This window comes from Herpailurus yagouaroundi, unplaced genomic scaffold (genome assembly GCF_014898765.1).
Source record: "Herpailurus yagouaroundi ecotype Mexico unplaced genomic scaffold, PumYag 218, whole genome shotgun sequence".
Lineage (NCBI taxonomy): Eukaryota > Metazoa > Chordata > Mammalia > Carnivora > Felidae > Herpailurus > Herpailurus yagouaroundi.
This window is the reverse complement of record NW_024412449.1, coordinates 3,972,675-3,987,747: the sequence shown is the minus strand read 5'-3', so window position 1 is coordinate 3,987,747 and position 15,073 is coordinate 3,972,675. Positions and strand designations below refer to the sequence as shown.

General features: G+C 44.8%; 1 protein-coding gene, 1 long non-coding RNA gene and 1 pseudogene across 4 annotated transcripts in view; 2 read left to right on the top strand and 1 right to left on the bottom strand.

The window, feature by feature from the left end:
* LOC121018225 (uncharacterized) overlaps positions 1-15,073 on the top strand; it is a 190,622-nt gene that overhangs the window by 129,388 nt on the left and 46,161 nt on the right. The gene's annotated exons all lie outside the window — the stretch shown is intronic.
* The window catches only part of IRAG1 (inositol 1,4,5-triphosphate receptor associated 1), a 125,298-nt gene that overhangs the window by 80,205 nt on the left and 30,020 nt on the right, over positions 1-15,073 (bottom strand). The window contains exon 1 of one of the 3 annotated variants that reach the window (XM_040456878.1): positions 1,400-1,629. The exons of the other annotated variants lie outside the window; for them this stretch is intronic. Within the exon in view, the coding sequence (XP_040312812.1) occupies positions 1,400-1,418 (19 nt within the window). The 5' untranslated portion in view covers positions 1,419-1,629. Of the gene's footprint in view, positions 1-1,399; positions 1,630-15,073 lie in introns of those variants that run through there. 3 annotated transcript variants of the gene reach the window in all.
* On the top strand, positions 5,012-5,165 carry LOC121018312 (uncharacterized; annotated as a pseudogene).

Genomic DNA, 15,073 nt, shown 5'->3' with positions numbered 1-15,073 from the left:
CAGGGTGACATCTGGGTTCTGCTGGAGCTTGTGGGCACACAGACCTTACATCCATCACAGCAAAGTTAAGGATATAATCTGCAGGAAATGGTGATCTAGAGCACCGACCCATAAAAGGAAAAAACATTTAGTTATGTTTAGTCTCTGAGCTGCTCCTTCTTTAACCCATTTTCAGGGCCCTTCTAACTACTTCTTTAGCCTAGTCTGTAAAGGGTTAGGTAGGTCATTGTCAAAAGCCAGTCAATTCTTTGGATTCTACTCATTCTGTTCCCAGCCAGTGCTTAAGTATATAGCTTGGCCCATTTTACAGGAAGGGAAACTTAGGTACAAAGAAGGGAAACAACTTAATTGGGTCCAGTGACCTTTGTACCTGGTGCCAATTATCTAAGCCTCTGCTGGGATAACTATCCAATTATTTGTGGAATTGAAAAGGCCAGAAGTGTCTAATCCATATTTAAATATTTTTATCTGCCCCTGGCCATGCTCATGAAAGAAAGCAAACTGGCATACTTTCCTTCATTCTCTCATTCATTAGATATTTCTAGTTTGCCTACTGAGTGTTGATTACCATGCTAGGTGCATTTCAAGTGCTATCTTGCCTAAACCCTGTGAGATGGGTTTTATTATTTCCATTTTACATATTAAGGAACAAAGGATTAGAGGGGTTCAGTAACTTGTTCGAGATCCCACAGCTAATAAGCGTCAGGCTGAGGATTATAATGCAACTAGTCTGACCCCAAAGCCCATCGTCTCTCTCCTCCTTAGCTGGGAGTTCTGCTGAAGTGCAGCAGAACCCAGCATAGGAAGCTGCCCTACAGAGAATTGGAGTGTGCATTCCCAGCAGGGCCACCAGTGGTGGGGCAGGGCAGGGCAAGCAGCTGCTCATCAGATCAGAGGTCTTATGAGGGCAAAAGTGTGGGCTCACAGTTAGAGGTTGCAGACCCCCACTGTAGGATGACAAATCCACCCATTCCCCCCATCCATCTGTCTGTCAGGCCATCCATTCACCCACACTCCTTCTGACTTTTTCATTCATACACCTGTCCATTAGTTTGTCCTTTGAACTTTTCACCCCAGGAAGTCTCACCCTTGTTACATTAACTGCATAGCCTCTGCCCCTAGAAAAGCCACTGTAGGACCCCATGGGTTATGGGGAGATGGCAGGAGAGCACTGCTCTGACAGAGTGGCCATACAAACATAGCATGCCCATCCACAGCTGGCAGAATACTCCATCCTGTACCCCTCAGCCAGTGGGAGGGGCTGCCCATGTCCCTGCAAGCATCATCAGGAATCATGATTTAGCAAGAGCCTTTACAGAAACCACAGAAGTTCCATTACTATTAACATTATGATTAGTCCCATTTTACAAATGAGGAAAACGGGGCCCTGAAGACTTACCCGAAGTCAGTAAACCCATGAACAGCAGTGCCAGAAGCCAGCCACAGGTCTGTCTGACTCCCCAGTCCCCAGCTTGTCAAGCCCACTGGCTCATGGGTGGTGGTCTTGGCAAGCTGTGGCCTCTTACTATGGCTCCATGGATGCCTCTCCCAAAGCTTTGCGACCAGCCCAGAAGAAACCAAGCCTCTCTCTTAATCTCAGTGCCCCAGGAGCACAAATCTACAAGCTGAGTGGGTCTCACATTTTCTCTGTTAATCTTTGGGTGTCCAGGGAAGAGCCAGAGGCCCTTCTGGGAAAAAACGGGTTAACCCAAACTCCACTGACCTTTCTGGAGTGACTCAGAATTCTCAGAAGGGAGTTTTTTGTTCTTCCAGCTTTGAATTTTTGCTTTCATTTTAGCAACACAAAGAATTTGAAAGAGATTAGGTTGCTATTAATACCACTGGTCTATCTCTAGATGAAGAATTTGATGAAGGGAATTGTTTGGGGTGACTGCACATGCATGTCTCTCAGTCCCTCTGCACATTCAGAGGATGACAGGGAGGGCCACTGGAGATCAGCCAGTCCTGTCTCCTGATCCCATCTTACAGGCCCAGATAGGGGCAAGGACTTAATCAAAGCCATACTTATGGGTGAGAGATAGTCAGAGAAGGTCCCAGAACCCCTATTCCTCAGATTCTGCTACAGACATCAGCTTTCTGCCTCTAATTTTGAAGGGCTTGCTTTTGGTAAATGATAAGAAAATGTATCCTTGTTGTGGCCACTCTCATGGGAGAGAAAGTGTGTTCCCTGGTCCCTGCTCTCACCCCAGGGCAGTCCTAGACATACTTGGGAAATCTGGGGCATCAGAGATCAGCTCAAACTGCTAAGAGGCACTTCTGTGGGTCCCTGGGCCTGGCCAACTACAGAGCTGTGTCCTGGATCCCACAGGCAAGCCTGAGTGAGGCTCACTTCAGGAGAACACCATCCTGCTTCCCAACCTTGGGATGTTGCAAGAGGGCTTTGGAACTTGGCAGATTGGGTTCTAATTCCCTTCTGCCTCTTCCTTGCTGGATTAGTCTCCTCTGACCTCTGTTTCTTCATCTGTAAAATGGAGACCCTTTTAGGGTTTTGTAAGGATTAAATTAGGAAATACAAGCAAGATGAGGCACATAGTATGTATTCATAGGTTCCTTTCCCTGAATAGGGCAGCTGAGTTCTCTGGCCATGGCATCATCAAAATCCAACCAGGCCCAGATAGTCTGCTGTTCAACCTGGATATCTGAGTTCCAGCTTTGTCTCTTGTGGGTAAAGGAGACATATTCTTGGCCTGGCCTGGCCTGACCAGGGTTTCTCTGTACAAACAAGTAGATAAAAGATCATCTGACATAATTGGAATTAAACCCATCAGAGGCTATGCACTCTGACATTTACTCTTGCTGACATTTACTCTGCTGTTGGGCAGCCAGTGGCTGCAGACAGTAGGATTAGAAAGAGAGGGTACAATACTGTGGCCACCCAGGTCTGTGCCGTGGTCAGTTGCAGGTCTATGCTATAGTCATTCCCAGGTCTACATTATGGTCATCCATTGATCTGTGCTGTGGTCATACCTAATCTGTTCTGTGGCCATCCCATGTCTGTGCTGTGGTCAACCCTAGATCGGTGTTGTGGTCAGTCCCAGGGGAGCAAGGGTGGAATATAGAAGGGCAGAAGGAAGAAGCAACAGCGAGGGAAAGATGAGAGACTGGAAGGGACTTCCAAATGACTTCTTGCCCCCAACACAATTCCTCTGGCCCAGAGGCTGGGACCACAGAGGCTGTAGCCTGGTGGTGCTTTGGGGAGGCTGGTCCTGAGCACTTCCCACACCCCCTGGGATCTATACTCTCTGGCCATGCTCTCCAGGCTTGAGGATCTCTTACAGGTTCTATTGTCTGGGGCTGCCTTCCTCCCCTGATTCAGACCCCATTCCAGCCCTGAAAATGAGCCAGCTTCTGCTCAGACCAGTGCCAGGGGCCACATCTAGGAGAAGAGTCTGGCTCAGTCCCAATAAGAAGAGAGCAAGAGTCAGCACTCACTGTGCTCAGCCAGGGGCTCCAGTGGGGGGACACACAAGATAGCTACAAATAGTAACTAACCCCTCACATCCCCTCACAGCTCCTTTTTCCCCATTACCCTTCCCTTCACACAACCATGGAGGCCATTAGGTGCTCATTGCCTTAGAGAGAGGTGTAGCATCAGGGGTAGAGAAAAGGGAGTCTGTCTCTGCCTTATTGTGGGGAAGGGCTAGCCGTTGGGGAAACAGAGAGGGCTTAGGGTATAGAAAAGAGATTTGGGAAAAGCATCCTAAATAAGGGTAGGTCACCACCACCCTCCGCCCCCACCACACACACACACACACACACACACACACACACACACACACACACCCAGGACTAGTAAAAGGTTATGGAGCAAGGGAGAGACAGGAGAGACCAAGTAGAAGCAATGAGAGTATAGATTCTGGTGAGTCACTAGAAAAGAACCTGTGCCCTGCTTCCTTGGAGAGGTCTGGGGGAAAAGTCCTGAACTCTAAGAGCAGAAAGGTCTTAGGCCCCATTTCCCAGACAGAACCCTGGGGAAAAGATCCCAAAGAGAGGAAATGGCTATCTGGAATGACTTAATAGACAAGAACTTCAGACATCCTCCCAAGACTTCTATCATCCCAGGGGGTGCATAGGTGAGGTAGGGAGCACATGGCATAATCATTTCTGTGCAGCCAGCAACAAAAAGTTGCCAGACTTGAAGGTGCCTTGAGAAGGCTGATTCAGAGGTCACCTACTAACCAAGGACTTGCAGAAAGTACCGTAGACATCTTGTCAAATGGTCCAGGACAGATGATATCAGGCACCAGGGCACCCTCCTCACCCTAATTCCCTGACACTCGGGAAGCTTCTTGGACCTTGGATGCCACTTTGGAAGAAGAGGGTTGGAGAAACCCTGAAATGCCTGGGATCCAAATTCTAGATCCCCGGAAAAATAGTTAAGCCAGGGCCAGAGCTCCCTCCATCCCACCCCATCCCCCAGTTATGACAGGAAGTAAGCCAAAACATCTCCCCAGGTTTCCTCTCCAGCTTGTTCACTTCAGCAATTCTTTTTTAAAAATAAGTCCACTTGAAAAAATTCTCTCTTCTTGGAAATATGTACAATTGCTCAATCAGAGGCAGTTCAAAGGCAATGGGAACAGCAGAAAAGTATCTGAGCCTCCCATTTAGCTCCTAGCAGAAATAAATATTGCCCTGTTCTCTTTGTTCCAGGCCGCCCAGCAGCCTCTTCCCTGAGTCACTCACTCTAGGGTGACATGAATCATCATCCTGGGGTTAAGGACCACACGGTTTTCCCCAGGTCCATGTGGCTGGCTGGGGTACTGAGGGGCCATCAGGAAGAATGGAGGACAAGAGCCTTCTCCTAGGTACTGGGCCTGGCTCTGCCTTCCCAGATGTGTGACCTTGGGGAGTCCCTCAGCCTGTCTGACAAGGAGGTAGATTTGTAGCTCTTCCAACTTGTACTTTCTTGGAGTTTCTCCAGTGGTATGCTAATTGTCAAGAATTTTGTGAGCTGGTTGTTAAACACAGACATCATTAAAAATTGAATAATAGCTTTTTGCAGTGGCAGTATCATAGCCAATGAGGTTTATCCAAGGCGTGATTATTGCTAGGAAAGAATTAAGTTACAATTAAATTACACTAAAAACACAGGAAATCAACACCCACAATAATCACATCCTAATTATTTTACTACATTTTATTGTTATCTATACTGTTGAGATGATTTAGTTCTACTGTGGGGGAACATTATATAATGATGTGCTACTTACTGTTCATCTCTTTACAACTTCACATTCACTGATGTCCAGTTAGTAGCCTGAAATCGGTCATGATGGCACATAAATCAGCAAATCAGCAAATGCTACATATCAAGGCCTTTTTTTTCTGAGAGATCTGGCTGTTAAACATTTGCAAGGTCATCACTGAGCCTCTCAGTCCTGGGCTCCACTCCTTACCCCTACCAGGGTGCAGAAGGAATGCAGATGACTTTAATATCACCCCATGGTAGCAGAGTTATGGAGATTCAATTACCAGTTACCTTTGCACAATGCTTCTTGTTGCAAACAAGATCCATTATTTCTTCCCATCCCCAGCCCTGCCTTCTCCCAAGCCCACTCCTTCTGTGCCCTAGTGAATGGCACTCAGACTAAAAACCCAGAAGTCATCCTGATTCCTCCCTCTCCATCAATCCCACAATCAATTAGACTCTGAGTCCTGTCAGTCCTAGTTCAGACATGTCTTTGATTGCTTCCCTCCTTCTTCTGGCCACCACCCCTGCCATGGATCTGTGTGACCGGCATCACTACAACAACCTCATTGTTCTTTTTACCTCCACTCTGGCCCCTTCTGACCACCCTGTGCAAGGTGCCAGAGAAATCTCTCTAACACACATGTTGGATTGTTCTGCCTCTTCTTATGGAAGACAGAGTGTGGCAGGCCAGAGAGTACAGGCACCATCTAATGAGGGCAGTTCCTATTCAGTTCTGAGGTCATGAAAAATTATGTAGGAGACCTAGCCCTGCTCCACACAGAAGCATCTCACCAGTCCAGTGGACATGCCTTTGACAAAGTCATCAATCCAAACCCAGCATGAGATTTGGTGGCAAGCACAAGATGTAGTACAGTGAAAACAGCAGGGATTTGGAAGTGAAATAGACCAGGTTCCAATGTAGCTCTGGCCCTTACAGCTCAGTGACCCTTGACAAAGCAATGAATGTTCTCTGGGATCAGGCTGTCGTTTGGAAGATGGAGCTAAGGTACTTCTCTCAAAGGGGTGTTATGAGATTTAAATAAAGTAAGGCATGTATGCAGCACACCGTAGATACTTAGGAACTATTCCTTTACTCACCTCTGAGAGAGAGTATTGATTGACACAAGTCACTTGTGCTTTCATGCAACACACGCCTTCACTTACAACCTAGGTACGCTCCTTCCCATCTACTTCATGGGCTTGGTTTTCTGCTTTGCCAGCCCACAATAGATCAAAAGCAGCGAGAATGGACAACACACTGCAGGAAGGAAGCAGCCACATTCAAAAAGTGGATACAAGCCCTCAGCTTGGCACAGAACCTGGAGCTGGTCAGCCCAGGCATGTTTTCCTAGACACCTTCCTAGTCAACTGAGTTCAGCCTTGGTTGACAGCCCAGCCCAAAGCTGGTGGGCATGAAAGAAGCAAAGCTCTGTGTTGGCTCCCTGGAAAAGACAGGAGAGCAAATGCTGTGTCAGAACACTTCTATCCACGATGGTTATAATGCATACAGTCTGACACTTTAGACATAATCATTTTTGTTCACAATATATTGATTGAGGGGAAAAACCAGTGGTTTGATTCTACTTTCATTTTTAAATTATATATATTTTTATGTGAAATAGAAGTTGACTGATTATGGCCATCCTTTAGGGAGGGAAGTCCAGAAGTTAAAAACTCAAATGTTAAAAGTGGTTATTTTAAAATGGAATTATGAATAAAATTAATTGAACACTTTTAAAATATTTATATCTGTATATTTTCCCACAATGAGCATGAGACTTACTTGCATCATAAATGATGGAATTGTTAAAGGAAGAGTCTTTTTGGTGTCCTGAAAAATTACTTAGAAAGGACAGTTTATGGTTAAGGATCATGGACTACTTAGGCATTATTGGTCCTCATTACAGCATGTGCTAGTTGAGGCTCTGAGCCTTCCTGTGGACTTTCCTGTCTAGAATTCCCTGGCTAACTCCTGTTCATCCTTTAATACTAAGTTCAAATATCACTTCCACCAGGAAGCCTGCCCTGACTCCCTCTGGGCTCTGACAGTCCTGTGTTCTCCCTTGCCTTGTGGCTCATTGCTTTGCCTTGTAATCATTTGTTTACTGCACCAGTAATTCTCAGCCTTTTTGCTACCCATCCCCCCTAAGACATATGACAAATTTCTATTAACTAATAGAGCATAAATGTTCAGGATGGTAGAATCATGAATTGTCCTCCAGTGAACTCTAATGAGGCCCACCTATTGGGCACACTGTTCCCCTCCAACCCCTTTCTCCCCCTTTCTCAGCCACACTGCATTAAGAATCATGTCCTAAACGGTGGGCTCCTTGATAACAGGGCCAGTGTATAATTCATCTCTCAGGATTTCTTGAATAGATGAAGAAATGAATGAGCGAGTAAGTGAGAGAGTAGATGAAAATATGTCACAGACTCTATGAAACAGGGAGGTGAAGAGTTTGATCCCTGGTTTTTGAGGGAGCCTTGGGAAGCCAAGTGACCCCTCCAGGGCTGACTTCACTTGTGGTCCTATCATGGCCTTGGAGTTCCTCTTGTGAGAAGTGGGGAAGACAAGGCCCTGTTTTCCTTTTAAATGACATTAGCACATGTCATCTGGGCTGCTGCATAAGGTGGATGGCTTCACCTGCCCCACCCTACTGAGCTTGCCCAGGTTAACAGCACAGTTTTTCTCTCAGTGATGTAAGTGGGTTTCCTGTCTTCTCTGACACACAGGTGTGCAGATTTTCCCCATAGGATTCTATCAACTAAAACCTCACAAAAAGCCTCCTCCTCTGCCACCTACATGTCTCTGTTTGACCATTCATGAATACTTTGCAAAGTGTCTTATCAATGGGACTTGCAGCTTTAACTTGAATCCATCAGGGAGCCACAGAACATCCCACTGGCCCTTACAACTCCACTTTGAAAACTAGCCAAAGCATTCCCCAAATGGCCAGTGGTGGCACATGCTCAAATGTGCCATCACCCTAGTGTCTGCACTCCTGGAACCATCTCCCCCACCCCTACCAAGAGAGTTGAGCCATGAAGGCTTGCAAAGTGGCCATAGCCTCTGAAGCCAAACCTGGCTCAACTCCTGCTCTGACTCCTGCTCTGGTGCTGGGCTTTAGGGCACAGTCTGGCCTAATATGTGCTTCAGGAGGCCAAAGAAAGGATTGCAGAGGCTCAGTGACAGGGGCTTTCTGGGGAAGGGAAGGGCAGACTGTGATACCATCCACCTGTGTGACAATGGATTCCTTTACCACTCAGGCTTCAGTCTTCCCATCTCTCTGGTAGAGGATTAGGCTAATTTGCCAGCCTGAGCCCCAGTTTCTACCCCATGAGTTTGGAGTCTATGTTGCTTATGCAGAGAAGTCATCAATCAGAGGTAAGGGGTCTAATTGACAACCCCAGGGCCAGAGGCTGCCTTTGGGCATCTTTGCATCACATCCCCTCAGTTACAGTGATTGGCTTAAGGGTGAGCATGTGACCTACCCAGAGCCAATGAGACCAATAAGATTTTGCTGGGAAAGAGATTGTAAACTGCAGATCTTAAATGTAAGATGGTGAAAACAGAATCCTTATTGTCTAAAAATGGAATCAATGTGAGAGGATAGCAAGGAGCTAGAAAGTAGGTCCTGAGGCTGTTATCTAAGGGCCTGATCAAGCTATGCCTGATATCCCTGGCCTTTTATGTTTCAAGAACCAATGAATACCTCTTTTTGCTTAGTCTGCCTTGTGCTGGCTTTTTTGGCACTTGCAACAAAGAACTCTTGTTGGTACAAACAGCTAAGCCTCTGTAAATTGGGCTGTACAGGGTGTTTCTGGACACCAAAGCTTCTCTCACCTCACTGCTCTGCTGCCTACATGAAAGTCTGAGTTGAAATACTCAGTTCTAGAGCAAATGAGCTTGCCCTAAGTTATTCCCTAACTAAATGTATCACCATGCCCCTTTCCTCAGAACCTGCTTCTCCTTTTGCATTCCCTGCCCATATTGATGGAATCAGCATTCTCCCAGAAATCCCAGCCCAAACTTCTGAATCCCTACCCCCACAATGCCTGCTCCTACCCTTCCTTCCACTATACACCTGTACATTTTAAATATATACTCAGGCTTCAGAGGAGAAACTGGGTTTAGCCAACCTCCTTGCTCCTGCCTAAAAGATAACCTAGTAAATATAAACATGTTTATTGAGTCAAATTTCAACCTTCAAATGATATTCAAGCATTGTTACTTCCTTCCAGATCATCAGGAACTCACTCCACCTATTCCTCAGTTCAAAGTTGGGTGGGATCTCGCTGCTGACCGTCCCCAGGAAAGCAGGCCCCAAGACCTGCAATGTGAGGCCATGTGCACAGGCTTGCCACCCTGAACCTCAGCCCCACATTTTGGAGTGAGAACTCCAGTTTGTAAGACAAGGAAGAAGCTCACACCTTGCCCACTGAGATGAGTATAGGAGGTGGGAGACAGTTGCGGATCTGGGACAGGGTCTTTTTGTCATTAAGGGCATCTGAACTGAAATGCATTTGCAGTTTGGTCAACTCAGAACTTGGACAGAGACTGTGGCCACAAGAAGCCATGTGCTAAAGCCATGTGCTAAAGTAATGTAAAGGGAGCAGTTCTCTTGGCATCCAAATCTATGCCAATAACCATAGGATTTGAGTCTTTAGACACCACTTGAGAACAAACTATGGTAAACAGTGATGTGAAATGGTGGTGAGGAAGGCGAAGGCAGGAGCCTGGGAATGGCTCTCTCAACAGCAAACTCTGGTGGCTCGAGGCACGTGAATTTAAGCGTTCCTCTTTAAACAGTCTTGTGCAACAGTGGCTGCATAATAATATGAAACAGGAAGTAACCATTGAGGATTTCTCTCCAGGGAGTTGTTATCCACAATGGAAAGATGGGAAGTGCATAAAAACAATTCTGAGGCATCCACAGAAGAGAACCAATATTTATTGCACCAGGTCTCTATCTGACTCTTTATATCCTTCATCTTATTCAGCCCTTACAATGAGGACTGGGAATTATTATTCCCATTCTACAGATGAGAAAACTGAAACTCAGAAAGGACAAGTGATTTGCTCCAGGCATCACAATTACTAAGCACTGTAAACAGGATTTGAACTCAGGGTAGTTGGACTGCAAACCCAGGGGTCTGTTCATTACACATGATGAGGCTTCTAAGGCAATACAGAACCCAGCATCAGTGTTGTCAACCACCACCACCACCATAAAAGAAACACTGACACAGGACCAGAAGACCAGAAGACTTTTTTCTGGCTAACGATTCACCAGCTGATTCATCATGGAGAAGATACTGTCCTCAACATCAGATTCAAAAAGGTTTGTTAAATTGCAATTTGTTATTTGTATACTATCTCCTTAAATTAACTGTTTGGTCAACATCATAGAGTTCAATCTGGGGTTTAAGCTGAGTCATTCTTTAATAGCCTGTGGAAATGCAGAAACTTCTGGAATTTCTCATCTGCATTTCCAGATGAGAGAAGCTGATAACTAACCAGAAATGGACTTCTGGGAAAGTTTATTCTCCTGATAAATAATCCATCTTCTAAATGGAAGTGGCCTTTCGAAAGCAATTTTGGTTACATTTCTCCCTTGATTAAAACATTTCAGTGGCTCTCCATGCATGGATTCCCAAATCTAAGAATGATCACTAGAATCATCTGAGGTGTTTGATAAAATGCATACTCCTGGTTCCATCCCAGATCTACTGAATCAAAATATCTGGGGACAGAGCCCAGGAATCTGTATGGCAAACAGTCTCAAGAGAGTCTGATGCAGCATATCCAGAAGATCCAGAAGACTAGAGCTGGAAAAGGCATGGTTCATAGATAAAGTCCAGGGTTTTTGGCATGCATGCCACACTTCCTCTTCTCAGCTATCAACTTCTCTTGTTTCTTCTCTAGCCACTACCTCCAAGGTATGCCACACCCCAGCATCACCTAATAACCACTGTTTCCAGAATATTCCATGTGCTTTCAAACCTCTGTGCTACTCTTTGCCTCAAAGGCCTGTCTCTCCCATCTACCTCCATGGAAGACTCTACTCATCCTTTAGGAACCACCTTACAATCCCCACCAGATTAACTCCTTCTGCCCATTTCTTTTCAGAGTTTTAAGTCTTTTTTGGGAACATAGACTGTAGAACCAAGCAGGGTTGGGTTTTACCTTGCATTTGTCACTTCCTAACTCTATGACTTTGGCTGTTGAATCTCAGTGTCCTCACAAATTGTTGTGAAAAAGAAGTATGCAAATATATGTGAATTGTATTGACAGTGCCTGGTATAGGGTCTCTAGCAGAGTAAGCTATCAGAGTGGTAGCTTTTATTATTATTACTGTCATTATTGTTTGTTTTGCATATTATTATGACATTCCTCTAACATAAGGTTCAGCAAACAATGACCTGTGAACCAAATCTGACCAACTGACTGTTTTTATATAAATAAAGTTTTATTGGAACATAGCCACAATCATTTATTTATGTACAGCGTATGTCTGTTTTTGCACTGCAAAGGCAGAGTTGAGTAGCTGAGACAGACTCTATCTGACTTAAAAAGCCTAAAATATTTACTATTTGGCTTTTTAAAGAAAAGGTTTGCCAATCCCCTGCCCTAACATAATTGGAGTTATTTGTTTGCAAGTTGATCTTTCCCACTTGGTTGACAGTAGTTCAGTGGTTTTCACGGCAGACTCTTATTTATCCTTCAAAACCCTCAGGGGCCCTGAGCCTGGGTGGCTCAGTTGGTTGAGCGTCCGACTTCGGCTCAGGTCATAATCTCACAGCTCATAAGTTTGAGCCCCGCATCAGGGTCTGTGCTGACAGCTCAGAGCCTGGAGCCTGCTTCTGCTTCTGTGTCTCCCTCTCTCTCTGCCCCTAACCCACTCACATTCTGTCTCTGTCTCTCTCAAAAATAAATAAAAATTAAAAAAAAAATTTTTTTTTAAACCCAGCCTTTCTCATCTTTGTATCCCCAGCACTTGATACATAATCAGTTTTTGACAAATGTTGAACTGAACCAAATAATTCCTTAACGCAGTGTAAATGCGCATATCTCCAGAAAAGCCCTTAAGGGGAAAAGGGGTAAGACTTCTTATAGGACAAGGGCTGAGGTAATAGAGATACACAACTTGGAGAAACTAGGGACAACTGAGAAGTAAAATCAGGCATTGATGGGATCTGAGGTTTTCACTGCAGCCCTGATTCTGAGTTCCTGGTTCAGGGAGGCCCTGCCCTCAGTGTGCCACACACAGCCTCTCTACCTCCTACCACAGGAGCCTCTCTACCTCCTACCACCTGACCCCAGCACCCTGGGCCTTGCAGTTGGAATATTTTCACTAATGGAAAAAACAGGAAAAGCCCCTTCTAGGAAATTCTCTTCCAAAGGTTAATATAGTCCCATTTTCCAACAGGGCATGAATGATTGGTGCAAATGGTCTTATGACACTCACAGTCCTTACAATGGGCAATTTGATGTACTCATTTTTAAAAAGTGAACTAACTGATATTTTTTCTCTGTAGATTTCCTTTTTTTTTTAGCTTTGACTCCTCATGAATTTGCATTTTCTGAGCAAAGCTCCTCTTGGAATAGAACTAGGATTTCAAAGCAATGGGGCCATTTCTTCATGAGCTGGTTATGAAACCATTCTGTGAGCTTGGGCCAGTGGCGTCTCTCTCTGGGCCTAGCTTTTAGCTTCTGTACAATGACTTTCAGACTTTTGACTCCCTGGAGTTCTGGCCAGAGGGATGGTCTCCCCCAACTCATGGTAACCAAGAGCAGTGGCCTGACAACAGACAGCTTGATAGAGTTTCTTCTTCCATGCCTCTGTGCCACAGTAACATACTCTCCTGCCTTCCCCCATCCCCCACAAATACAACAATTCATTCCTACTGCCCTTTCTTGAGGCTCGAAGAAGATACTTTAGCTCTGAAGCAGATTCTCAGAAGATAAGAAAATGCCACTGATGTGGTTGGAAAAATCTGAGCTGGATGAAATGGAAACACAGAGCTCTCCCCTGAGGCTGGATGAGAAGTGTGTGGATGGAAGCCAAGTCCATCCTTTCCTTGAGCTTCTGGGAGCTGGCAGCTCACCCCCTCTCTCAGAATGTAGTGCCCCCTTGCCCTTCACCCTTCTTGTAGATACCCCCATGGGTATTACTGTTGAGCCTGCAGGACGCTGGTTATCTGGGGACAAATCAGTGTCACTGTGGATTGAACTGTTTTTTATTGATTTCTCTGTGGGTGATTTATAACTGCCTTCTTCCTAAAAGGGTTTGTGGCCAGATGTCAATAAAAACACACAAAAGGCAAGAGAGTTAAAAATAATGATGAAAAAGGGAGCAGAAACTGTGCAAAGAGGGAGATAAGTCCACCAGCCAAGGTGGGATGATGCCTCAGCTCAGATGACCTGGAGGAAAATCTTGATTTTGAGTTCCCACTGATATAAGCGGATTGGACTTTGGCTACTATAAGAAGTACAGAGCAAAGAATTGTTACATCTTGAGCTTCCAAACTGATTCTTCACTCAAAAGAGAACAAAATTAGAGTGAGCTTTTTAAGAAGTTTAAAGTTCACTTCACAGGAGTCTTTCCATTTAAGAACTTCAAATTTCACTTCACGGAAGGACGCCTCATGCAAGTTCATTACCCTCCTGTTTACACATCAGGATTTGGAATTGCTTCTGCTTTTTTTTAAAAAGCAGTCACTATAGAGGTTCTAGATGTTACATGCATGTCTATGGCTAGTTACTGACCTTCCCTGATGTGGCTGTGGAGAAGATTGACTAATTGAACTCAAGGAACACGCAAAACCACACATAAGGATCCTTTATCTCAGGGACTATATAGGCAGTGCCTTTTAATTCAGGCTGCAGGCCAGTGTCATTTAGTGGTCATATGAATGTGTTATTTAAACAAATTCTGGCTTCACTAGTTGCAACTAACCAGAGATCAGCTCTCTCAGAAGAAAATCCATAAGACTATTGGTTGGGGCTGAACTGTGCCTAAAATTCATATATTGAAGCCCTAATCCCCAGAACCTCAGAATGTGACTGTATCTGGATATTGGTCTTAAAAGGGTGAGTTAAAATGAGGCTGTTAGGGTGAGCCCTGATCCAATCTTACTGGTACTCTTATAAGAAGAGAAAATTTGGACACACAGAGAGACACCAGGGATGTACATACACAGAGGAAAGGCCCTGTAATGACACAGAAAGAAGGTGGCCATCTGCAAGCTGAAGAGAGAGACCAAATCTACCAACACCTTGATCTTGGACATCTCCAGAACTCTGAGAAAATTGATTTCTGTTGGTTAAGCCACCCAGTCTATAGTATTTTGTTATGGAATCCCTAACAAACTAATGCAGCTATTTTTAAAATCTTTTAATGTTTGTTTATTTTTAAGAGAGAGAGAGAGAGAGAATGAGCAGGGGAAGGGTCAGAGAGAGATGGAGACACAGAATCTGAAGCAGGCTTGATGCAGGGCTCAAACTCACAGGCCGTGAGATCATGCCTTAGCTGAAGTCGGACATTTTACTGACTGAGCCACCCAGTTGCCCCTAACGCAGCTATTAACTTCTTGGCTGTATCAGGTTTAAATTCAAATCTCTTTCAAACACCTAACCTTAGGAATTGGGGTCAATGAATTTGGAGGAATAACAGCTTTAGTATTTCTCAAGTCAAACACAAAGCTCCTTTTAGGACCCTCTAATGAAATAAACATGCCCTGGACAAGGACCCAAGAATTCTAGTTTCAAAGAAGTAAAACTACCATTACTTGCAAATGGAATAATATTGTATATATAAAATCCTAAGGAATCCACTAAGAATCTATTTGTTTTTTTTT